This window comes from Myodes glareolus, chromosome 1, assembly GCF_982192425.1.
Source record: "Myodes glareolus chromosome 1, mMyoGla1.1, whole genome shotgun sequence".
In the NCBI taxonomy this organism is placed as follows: domain Eukaryota; kingdom Metazoa; phylum Chordata; class Mammalia; order Rodentia; family Cricetidae; genus Myodes; species Myodes glareolus.
Genome location: NC_142026.1, coordinates 72,281,538 through 72,292,831, shown reverse-complemented (window position 1 = coordinate 72,292,831; position 11,294 = coordinate 72,281,538). Strand labels below are relative to the sequence as shown.

The window sequence follows — 11,294 nt, the reverse complement described above, 5'->3', positions numbered from 1 at the left end:
AAGCCTGTTTGGAACTCCAGATCTTCCGGTAGCCTGGGAAGGGCCACCTAGCGCGTCTCCACCCACATTCCCTGTTAGAATCAGCCCTCACCGCCACTCACGCCCTTATCGGCTCTCCATTGGTCCGGTACTCTATCTTCCCGCCCCATTGCGCTTTTGCAGACCAATCATATTCCAGAAACGGACTCGCCTTAGTCGCCCCGCCCTTCGCAGACCACAGCCGAGGCGCAGGGCGGATTGGCTTGCTCGGGAGGGAGGGGCGGACACGTAAGGGGCGCGGACCACGTGTCCAAAGCGGGCAAAACGGTGACTCAGCCTGGAACCTCCGAGGGTCTAGTGACGAAAGTACGCAGAAGGCACCTGTTGAGGGGTTGGCTGGACTCGAACCTGGTACCGCCGGGTAAGTCCAACCGCTGCTTCTTGCAGACCGGGAAACGGAAGTCTTGCCCGACAGAGGCGGGACTCCAGTTGGTGTCAGGATGGACCGTCAGGGAGGGACTCGAACCCTCTCAGGAGCTAAGTTTTGTATCAGTCCCCGGGAGAAGGCGGCTCTCATCTTATTTCTTCCAGGAAGAAAGGATGCCCAGAGAGGGGGTGAAATTCACTCAAGGTCACACAGCCTGGAAATCTGGGTTCCAGTAGTGTGTGCAGTGGGCACTTGCCGAATTGAACAGCCTCATCGCGATCCTTCCGCAGGAGGTCACCCACCTCAGCCTAGGACAGGCTTACCCCACCGAGGACTCCCTCCAGAACCTCCACAGTGCCCTCAAATCTCTCTCTATCCAGACAGCCCCACTCCTTCTTACACGCCCTCCCCCGGTTCTTTTTCGCTGTCAAATTGGTCATTTTCTGTTCCAAACTCTCACCCCAGGTCCCACTTCGTCTTCAAATCATCAAACCCAGCTGGTTGGAACTTTTTTGTTGTGTTGTTAATAAATGAACTACAAGTGTTATAAAATTGGAATAGAGGTTAGGGCATGGTGACACATGCTTGTAATGCCAGCACTCAAGTTTGCCAGGAGACTGATCCAAGCCTTGGAGGCCAGCCGGGGGTACAAGGTTTGAAAGACAAGTTTCAAACAAACAAACAAGATTGCACAACTCGTAACAGGTGTTCAGTGAAGAATAAGTAGAAGATTTGTATAGGGTCTCCAGGTAGCAAACCAGCCTGCGGTGGTGTGGCGGAGATAATAGTTACCATTGCGGTCTTCCAGGGGGATTACAGACGTCCACGCCCACATTTGTGTAGCCACATTTTGTTTGTGTTTTTACAAATAAAACTTGCCTAAAGATCAGAGTGCAGAGCTAAACCACTAGAGGCCAGGCAGTAGTGGCACACACCTTTAGTCCCAGGATTTGGGAGTCACAAACCTTTAATCCCAGCACCAGGGAGGTGGAGATGGAAGGGAGGGGGGAGAGGAATATAAGGTGGGAAGAGTCAGGAGCTCAGCTGTAGTCTGAGGTTGCAGTCTGGAGCAGTCAGTCTGAGACAGCAGTCTGGATTCCTGGAGACAGGCTCGCCCCTTTGGTGGAGGTGAGAACACTCACGTGGCGCTCGCCCCTTTGGTGGAGGTGAGAACACTCACGTGGCGCTCGCCCCTTTAGTGGAGGTGAGAACACTCATGTGGCGCTCGCCCCTTTGGTGGAGGTGAGAACACTCACGTGGCTGGCTGCGCTACTTCTCTGACCTCTCAGCTTTCACCCCAATATCCGAGACCAGGTAGAATTCGCGTTACACATCTGGCTGAGCTTCACTCTTCTAATACGCTAAGCGGTCGCTGTAGATTGAACCCCACACCCCAGCCTTCTGTTTATTTACTGGAACAAGAATCTTGCTGGGTTGGCCGGGCTAGCCTCTGCCTCAGCCTCCCAGGGAGTAGTTAGGATGACAGGCGATGACATATTTTCCAGATGGAATATATTACCTGAGACAGGGAGATGACTCCGTTGGGAAAAGCCCGCACGTAGCCGTCTGGCCAGACTATCTGAATCTATGTGCTTCAGTTGCAATGAGAGACCCTGTCTCAAAAACAATAAGATGGACAGCAGTAGAGGAGGACCCTGACCTCTGACCTCTGCACACATGCACACACACACAAACAGAACACATTTCTTTTTAAAATTCACTTAATATTTTTATTTATGCGTATGTGCCTGCATGGATTTTATGCACAGCCCATGCACGCAGGTGTCCACGGAGGCCAGAGGGCATTGTCTCCTAGAACAGGATTTGCAGGAGGTTTTGAGCCACCCTGCTGTTGGTGCTAGGAACCAGACAAACCTGGGTCCTCATCTCTCTAGCCCCATGGGAATATATTTCTTAGGATAGGTACATTGGCGGATTGTGGGGCAGGTGAGACCAAGTCTCATAGTGCCCAGACTGGCCTAGAACTCAATATATAACTAAAGATACAAGTCTTCTCATCTCCTGCCTCCATCTGCCTGGTGCCAGGATGCAGGCAGGCACCAGCATACCCAGTTTATGCATCTTTGGGGATGAGCCCTGGGTTTTGTGTATGTCAGGCAAGCACTCCACCAACTGAGCTACAACCCCAGCCCCTGGAGTTTGTTTGTTTGTTTCTTTGTTTTCCTTTTGCTTTTTGAGACAAGATTTCTCTATGTAGCCTTGACTGTCCTGGAACCCACTATGTCGACCAGGCTATAGATCACAGAGATCTGCCTGTCTCTGCCCCGTAAGTGCTGGGACCAAAGGTCTACACCACTACACCTGGCCTGAGTTTTTGTAATAACAAATATCTGCATCCTTACCACATAGCTTAAAAAATAGGTCTGTCATTCAGCAACATCCGCCTCGGTGCCCCGCTCTGCTGGGTCCCCACCTCCCTCAGTGTCTCCTCTGCTGGGTCCCCACCTCCCTCAGTGCCCCCTCTGCTGGGTTCCCACCTCCCTCAGTGTCCCCTCTGCTGGGTCCTTACCTCCCTCAGTGTCCCCTCTGCTGGGTTCCCACCTCCCTCAGTGCCCCCTCTGCTGGGTCCCCACCTCCCTCAGTGTCCCCTCTGCTGGGTCCCCATCTCCCTCAGTGTCCCCTCTGCTGGGTTCCCACCTCCCTCAGTGTCCCCTCTGCTGGGTCCCCATCTCTCTCAGTGTCCCCTCTGCTGGGTTCCCACCTCCCTCAGTGTCCCCTCTGCTGGGTCCCCATCTCTCTCAGTGCTCCCTCTGCTGGGTCCCCATCTCCCTCAGTGTCCCCTCTGCTGGGTCCCCACCTCCCTCAGTGTCCCCTATGCTGGGTTCCCACCTCTCTCAGTGTCCCCTCTGCTGGGTCCCCACCTCCCTCAGTGTCCCCTCTGCTGGGTCCCTGTGTCCCCACACTCCACTGAATAGATGGTGACTAAGTACAAAGAAATCCACACAGAGACGGTGGGAAAGAGCTCCAGAGAAAACCCAGTGGGAACCCCCAGTTCTGCAGCAGTTAGAGGACCCAGCACCAACACAGCCTCCTAGGAGTGCTGACTGACATGTGTCATGGCTTGTGAAACCTCTGACCCCGTGGGTGTACAGAGACTATGGGGAAGCCGGAAAGCATGATCTGGCCCTTTGGCACACAAGTTTTTTTCTTGTCAGAGTGTTACTGGGTAGGTGGCTTCACCTTACCTCTTCTTTGTTTTAAATTGTGGGAAAAGCCTATAAAATAAACTTGTCCACTTGTCTGGGGAGATGGCTCATTCAGCCAAGCCCATGCCGTACAGGCATGAACACCATGTAGAAAGCCAGCGTGGGTTCAGATCCCTGGCCCTGATATAAATGGCTGGGCATGGCGGCATGTGCTTGTTGCCCCATGTTGGAGGGCAGAGAGATTCTGGTTTAGTGAGAGACCTTGTCTAAGGCAATAAAATGAAGAGCAGTTGAGGAAGATACTGGACATCCTGCTGCAGCCACACAGGCATGCACATGCACTCGTGTGCACGTGCACACACACATACACACGTGACAAAGTAGACAGCACCCGAGGAACAACATCAGAGGTTGTCCTCTGGCCTCCACAAGTGGCATGTGTACGCCCACACTGTTCCAGCCCTTCGCCCCCACAGATTCAAAAATGATTAGGACAGGCAAAGCCACAGACTCACACAGCCAGGTCTTTGAGGTGACTGCTAAAGGCTGCAGCCATGAAGATGCCCTGTACCTAGGTTAATGGTTACGGGCACACACATAAATGTGCCCTCTGTGCATTTAACCTTCAATTCTGTTGTAAAATTTTTATTAATTTTGTGTTGTTTAATAGTCTTTATTTTTATTTAAAATTATTATTTTATTTTGCATGCGTGGGTGGTTTACTTGCATGTCTGGCAGTATGGCATCTGTGGCTGGTGTCTGCAGGGGCCAGAAGAGGCTGTCGAGTTCCTCAGAACTGGAGTTACAGATGGTTGTGGCTTCCACGTGGGTGCTGGGACTCAAACCCAAGTCCTCTGCAAGAGCAGCCAGTGCTCTTAACTGCTGAGCCGTCTCTCCAGCTCCTTCATTGGCCTTTTAAGACAAAGTCTTATTCCATATTCCTAGTTGGCCTGGAGCTCTCTTTTTAATCCCAGACTGGCCTTGAACACTCAGCCTCCTGAATGCAGAAATTACAGTCCTGGGTCATTCTGGACATTTCCTGTGAGCAATCTCATGGCCCTTCTTAGGGACCATTTACGCTGATTACTGCACTTTTGGGCTTCACCAGAGTGGTAGTGCCTGGTAGAGCTTCATTGTGACTGGGAGATATGCCATTGTGTGGGTAGCTCTCCGAGTCCCAGCAATGGTTGTTGTTGTTGTTGGTAGTGGTGGTGGTGATGATTATTCATTTGTTTTGAGATAGGGTTTCTCTGTGTAGCCCCTGGCTGTCCTGGAACTCACTTTGTAGACCAGGCTGGCCTCAAACTTAGATATCTGCCTGTCTCTGCCTCCTGAGTGCTAGGATTAAAGACATTAAAGACATGTACCACCACCGCCCTCAGCAACAGTGTTTTATATGTGGGTAAACTGAGGCTGGCACGTACCTGCTGAGCTTTCTGGAAGCCCGACTTTCAGGGTTTCAAAGAGCCTGACATGGTGGCATGTGCTTATTAGCCAGAGCTACATAGCTTTTTTAAATCTCAAGAGATAATGTCCCAGATCTGTATGCTTCTGGGCAGGTCACCTTACTGCCTAGGCCTCAGTTTCCGCAGGAGTGGAGGCCTCAGTGAGCTCCACTAGTGACAGGTGAGAGTGAGGAAACCACTTGTTGACATTGTAATCTTTGTGCAGAAGGAGAGAGCTGGGGAGGGCGTCCTGTCTGGGAGGGCGTCCTGGGGGCGGGGACACGGAGCTCAGGCAGATATCTATGCTTGGATCTAAAACAGGGAGGGAGGAAGAGAGGAGGGAGGGAGGGAAGGAAAAAGGGAGGGAGGAAAGAAAAAAGGGAGGGAGGGAAAGAAGTAAGAAAAGAAGAGAGGAAGGGAGGGAGGGAGGAAGAAAATCTCAGGCCAAGGACAGCAGATAGAAAGACCTGGAGGTGGGAGCAAGAGCACAAGGTACACGGATCACAGAACCAAGTGAGGGAACCCTGGATGAGTTTGAACCCTCATCCCTGGCTGCATCGTGCAAAGCTCCAATGATTGACTTTACTGGGGCAGCAAGGGCATGAAGAAAAAGTAGATACAGGGATACGCAAACACTAACATGCGGCTGGGTGGCCTGGGCTATGTAATATCTAATGAAGAAGCTCCAGCATCACCCTGCCTCACAACCTAGGGTTCTTTATTATCTACAGCTGAACAGGGAGGCCGTTATTGCATACAGATAAACAAGGGGGCGGGGGGTGTTGGATATGGATGCACAAGGAGGCAGGTTTAGCTGGTTGGAGTAGGAGCGGTCTCCGTAGGTGGGGGGGGGGTCAGTCTCGTAGGCCAGAGGGCAGTCTCCGTAGGTAGGGGGGGCAGTCTCCGTAGGTAGGGGGGCAGACTCTGTAGGTAGGGGGCAGACTCTGTAGATAGGAGGGCAGTCTACGTAGGTAGGGGGCAGACTCCGTAGGTAGGGGGGCAGACTCCGTAGGTAGGGGGGCAGACTCTGTAGATAGGAGAGCAGTCTACGTAGGTAGGGGCAGACTCCGTAGGTAGGGGGCAGACTCTGTAGGTAGGAGGGCAGTCTACGTAGGTAAGGGGGCAGACTCTGTAGGTAGGGGGGCAGACTACGTAGGTAAGGGGGCAGACTCTGTAGGTAGGGGGGCAGACTCTGTAGGTAGGGGGGCAGACTCTGTAGGTAGGGACAGTCCAGCTGTAAACGTCCCAAGTGGTGGACATTTCCTATACACACTGTCAATATTCACACTCAGTCCTGAAGAAGGCTTTGTCCATTTCCCATGGGTCTGAGTGTTTGATTTTTGCCATGGTCGTGAGCATGCTAATAGTTCCCATTCACCAAAGACTTCCCTTGAATCCCTACAATCCCACCTGACCCTGCCTACTGTCCGTCCGTCCATCCCCAGACCATGGCAGCAGCCAGGGCTAGCCTGGGCCGGATCCTCCCAGAGTCCTCCATCCTGTTCCTGTGTGACATGCAGGAGAAGTTCCGTCCCAGCATAGCCTATTTCCCTCAGATCGTGTCGGTGGCTGCTCGGATGCTCAAGGTACCAACTCCCTCTGTCTTGCAAGACCCAGGGTTTCAGGCCCAGGCCTCCGACCCCAGACCCAGGAATCCAGTCCGCAGCCCTCATCCTTGTCCTTTCTCACGTAGGCGGCCCGGCTGCTGGATGTCCCTGTCTTGCTGACAGAGCAGTACCCACAAGGCCTGGGTCCCACAGTTCCAGAGCTGGGCGCTCAGGGCATTAGGCCAGTGAGTAAGACATGCTTCAGCATGGTGCCCACCTTACAGAAGGAGCTGGATGGCCGGCCCCAGCTGCGCTCGGTGCTGCTCTGTGGCATTGAGACCCAAGTCTGCATCTTGGTGAGACCCTGCCTGTCCCCTTGGTTCCCCATTCTCACCTCCTGGCCTTCTCTCCTTCCCTGGGGCGCTGGCTGAGCCTCCTCATCCCCAGTTCTGACTGGGGCTCCCCAGTCCCTCACTGGGAGATCTGTTTGTACTCTGGGTCTGGACCTGGACCTCTCTGCCCTTAGAACACGGCCCTGGACCTTCTGGACCGGGGACTGCAGGTCCATGTGGTGGTGGACGCCTGCTCTTCTCGAAGGTGAGAGGGGTCTCGGTGGGGGTGTCCCCCCCCCCCCCCCCCCCCCCCCCCGCCATGTATGTCAGGCACACAGCATGGATGCCTGCCCTCTCTCTTTCCTGTAGCCAGGTCGACCGGCTGGTGGCGCTGGCCCGCATGAGGCAGAGCGGGGCTTTCCTCTCCACCAGCGAGGCACTTATTCTGCAGCTAGTGAGGGATGCTGCTCACCCCCAGTTCAAGGAGGTAATGGGCCCTTTGGGCTTCTGTGACTAGAAGGATACTTCCTATTTGAGAAAGGGTCTCCTGAGTGCCTGGCTTTCCTAGGACAGCACACCGTGGAGTCAAGGGCGACTTTAAACTCCATGCTGCTTGTATCTCTGCCTCCCGTGCTGGGATTACAGCCACTATATCCATCTGGCCTTTTCTTTCTTTCTTTCTTTCTTTCTTTCTTTCTTTCTTTCTTTCTTTCTTTCTTTCTTTTTTAAAAAAGAACTCTGTACAGGGTTTCCTATTTTATTTACGAGAGAGAGAGAGACTGAGAGACAGAGCATGCTTTTGTGTGTGTGTGTGTATGTGTGTGTGTGTGTGTGTGTGGTCAGAGTTCAGTGTGAGGGAGTCAGTTTTCTCCTTCACCCATGTTGGGTCCCAGGATAGCATGCATGTTCACTGAAGCATTTTGATAGCCCTGGCCCTTTCTGGTTGTTTGTTGTTGTTTGATTGGTTGCTTTTGCTTTTGACTTTTTCCCCTTTGAAACAGTCTGTAGACCCAGCTCACGGGAATTTCCTGCCTCAGCCTCCTGGGTGCTAGGGTTACAGCTGTGCACACTGTGCCATCCTGAAAAGTGGCGTTTCTTTTCCTGTCTCTCCTGCCTGCCTGCCTGCCTGCCTTCCTTCCTGCCTTCCTTCCTGCCTGCCTGCCTGCCTTCCTGCCTGCCTGCCTGCCTGCCTTCCTTCCTGCCTGCCTGCCTGCCTTCCTTCCTGCCTTCCTGCCTGCCTTCCTGCCTGCCTTCCTTCCTTCCTTCCTGCCTGCCTTCCTTCCTTCCTTCCTGCCTGCCTGCCTGCCTTCCTGCCTGCCTTCCTGCCTGCCTGCCTACCCGCCTGCCTTCCTTCCTGCCTGCCTGCCTGCCTGCCTTCCTGCCTGCCTGCCTTCCTTCCTTCCTGCCTGCCTTCCTGCCTGCCTGCCTGCCTTCCTTCCTGCCTTCCTTCCTGCCTGCCTGCCTGCCTTCCTTCCTGCCTGCCTGCCTTCCTTCCTGCCTGCCTGCCTGCCTGCCTGCCTTCCTTCCTTCCTTCCTTCCTGCCTGCCTGCCTGCCTGCCTGCCTGCCTTCCTTCCTTCCTTCCTGCCTGCCTGCCTTCCTGCCTGCCTGCCTGCCTGCCTGCCTTCTTTCCTTCCTTCCTGCCTGCCTTCCTTCCTTCCTGCCTTCCTTCCTTCCTGCCTTCCTGCCTGCCTGCCTGCCTGCCTTCCTTCCTTCCTTCCTTTCTTTCTTTTTTTTCTTGAAACAGGGTTTCTCTGTGTATCTTTGAAGCCTGTCCTGGAACTCACTCTGTAGACCAGGCTGGCCTCAAGCTCAGAGATCCGCCTGCCTCTGCCTCCTGAGTGCTGGAATTAAAGGTGTGCGCCACCACTGCCCGGCAAGAAATATTATTTCTTTGGGCTTTGAAAAACATCCAGGTATTGAGAGAGGCTGTTCATTTGTTCCCAGTGGGAAAGGCTGCAATAGCAATATTATATTAGGTAGCATAGAACAGAGGAGTGTGACCAGCCAGGAAGCCCCTACAGGACTTAACTGGGACGTGGCAGTGGAGATGCGGGATTTGCGCTTTTTGGTCTAGTTATCTGGAGAGAATTTGATGCTGGTAATGGGGTTGGTTACTCCTGTTCAACCAAGAGGGACTTGTATGAATGAAACTGAGAATTCAAGGTCACAGTTTGGGCCAGTGTGGGAGCTGAAGGCTTAAAGGAATGACAGAAAAGTTGAGAATAGTGAAGAAGAGGAAGGTGTAGGCAAAAGGCCCTAAAACAGAGCCGTCCATCATTAGGGGTCCAAGGCAGCTGAGCAGACCAAGATGGTGGGTGATGAGCTCAGCCAGGCAGGTGCAGTGAGAAGCAGACGAAAAAGAACACCATCTTTTTTCTCCTGTTTTTGTGTACCTGTGTGGAGAGTGGGTGTATGTGAGCATTCACATGTGTGTGGTAAGCATATATGTGTGTACACACATATGGAGGCCTGAGGCTGGTGTCCAGAATCTTTCTTGATTGCTTTTCCTCATGGAGGCAGGGGCTCCATGTCAGTCCTGCAGCTTGAGCATGTGGCTAGTCTCACCAGACAGCTTGTTCTGGGGTTCCTGTCTCTGCCTTCAGCCAGTTTAGGTGGGTTCTGGGCGACTGAACTGGAATCTTCACACTTGAACACCGAGTCACCCCCTCAGCTCATCCCCAGAGGAGCCTTTCTTTTTCCTTTATTATTATCTGTGTAGCTTTGGAACCTGTCCTGGAACTCGCTCTGTAGACCAGACTGGTCTTGACCTCTCAGAGATTTGCCTGCCTCTGCCTCCCAAGTGTTGGGATTAAAGACATGCACCACCATCACCTGGCCTGTTTAGTTATATTTTTAAAATATTTAGTTATGTATATAGTGTTCCGTCTGCATGTATATCTGTAGGCCTGAAGAGGGCACAAGATCTCATTATAGATGGTTGGGAGCAACCATGTGGTTGCTGGGCATTGAACTCAGGACCTCTGGAAGAACAGCCAGTGCAATTAATCGCTGAATCATCTCTCGTACCCCCAGGAAAACTTTTTTAGGAGAGTAGTTGGTTGGGGGAAAGAGGCTGCCATGAGGACTCGGGAGATGGGCATTTTTTTTTTTTTTGAGGCAGGGTTTCTCTGTAGCTTTGGAGCCTGTCCTGGAACTAGCTCTTGTAGACCAGGCTGGCCTTGAACTCACAGAGATCCACCTGCCTCTGCCTGGGATTAAAGGCGTGCGCCACCACTGCTCAGCCAGATGGGTGATTCTTGACTTCTGACCCAGACCTTCTCTGCCTACAGATCCAGAAGATCATTAAGGAGCCAGTCCCAGACAGTGGGCTTCTGGGCCTCTTCCAAGGCCAGAACCCCCTCTTGCTGAACTCCAGACCCTGACCTGAGGGGGAAGCATCCTTTTCCCTCATCTCTGAATCCCAGGAGACCACCCTGAGGCCTGCCTGGTGGGAGGGGGGGCTGGCTATGCCTTCTGCTTGAACAACTGGACTTGGAAATTCAAACAAGACTTCTGAGTGTGGAAGGGGTGGGGGCAGGGGGTTGACTGAGGAGAAGTGGATGAGGGACTCAGCTCAGGTCCACCTCATGAGGTGGAAAATCAAAGAAAGGGCAAAGAAGTCTCACAGACTGGGACCCCAGACTCTGAATAAACGTTGATGTGACTGTGCACCAAACCATTATTGGGTTTGTGGGGCATCACAGTAGCTACTGGGGTGTGCAAGTGGGAGAAGAAAATGAGGTGAAGTGAGGAGAAGGGGCTAGCCATTACCCCTGGCCAGTTTTGAGTCTGAGCCTGCCTTCCAACCGTCCAGATATCTGGACCCCAGTCCTGCAGCTCCTGACGGAGGAATCCTAGGCCTCCCTTCTGGGCCTGAGAGCTGGAGGACCAGACAGCAACCCCATCCCCACCCCAGGCCATTTCCCGAACTCAAAAATGTGTGTCTTGGACAAAGAGACACATGGACATACACACAGGAAGGCAGGACCTGCCGTGGTCAGGACAGAAAGACTAGGAGAGGGAGGTGAGAGCGAGGCGTGATGGCACAGGCCTGCAAACAAGCACTGCCTTAAAAAAATCTCACTGGGTAGTGGGGGCGCATGCCTTTAATCCCAGCACTCGGGAGGCAGAGGCAGGAGGATCTCTGTGAGTCTGAGGCTAGCCTGGTCTACAGAGCGAGTTCCAGGACAGGCTCCAAACCTACACAGAGAAACCCTGTCTCAGAGCCACTTCCCCGTCCCAAGATCCAAATTCTCCCCAGCTCAGAGCCCCCAGTCACACTGGCCTGCCTTGGTCCCCAGAGTCCCACCTCAGGGTCTTTGCTGTTCCTGCTCCTGGGTCCCACGCCCTTCTACAGCTTGCTTCCGCTCAGTGTCTGAGACTGTCCCTGGTGGGT

The 11,294-nt window shown here is 53.3% G+C and overlaps 1 protein-coding gene across 1 annotated transcript; it reads left to right on the top strand.

The window, feature by feature from the left end:
- The first annotated feature begins 240 nt into the window (after window positions 1-240).
- On the top strand, window positions 241-10,574 carry LOC125395444 (isochorismatase domain-containing protein 2A). The gene is made up of 6 exons (XM_087909530.1): window positions 241-400; window positions 6,464-6,604; window positions 6,712-6,921; window positions 7,092-7,162; window positions 7,267-7,384; window positions 10,189-10,574. Exons 2-6 carry the CDS (start codon window positions 6,467-6,469, stop codon window positions 10,279-10,281), a joined length of 630 nt encoding a protein of 209 aa, XP_087765656.1. The 5' UTR covers window positions 241-400; window positions 6,464-6,466; the 3' UTR covers window positions 10,282-10,574.
- The last annotated feature ends 720 nt before the right edge of the window (window positions 10,575-11,294 follow it).

Coding starts and splice junctions, on each gene's coding strand:
- LOC125395444 (XM_087909530.1), top strand. CDS start 6,467: ATGGCAGCAGCCAGGGCTAGCCTGGGCCGGATCCTCCCAGAGTCCTCC. Junction 7,163..7,266: donor GACGCCTGCTCTTCTCGAAG/GTGAGAGGGGTC, acceptor TCTTTCCTGTAG/CCAGGTCGACCGGCTGGTGG. Junction 7,385..10,188: donor CTCACCCCCAGTTCAAGGAG/GTAATGGGCCCT, acceptor CTCTGCCTACAG/ATCCAGAAGATCATTAAGGA.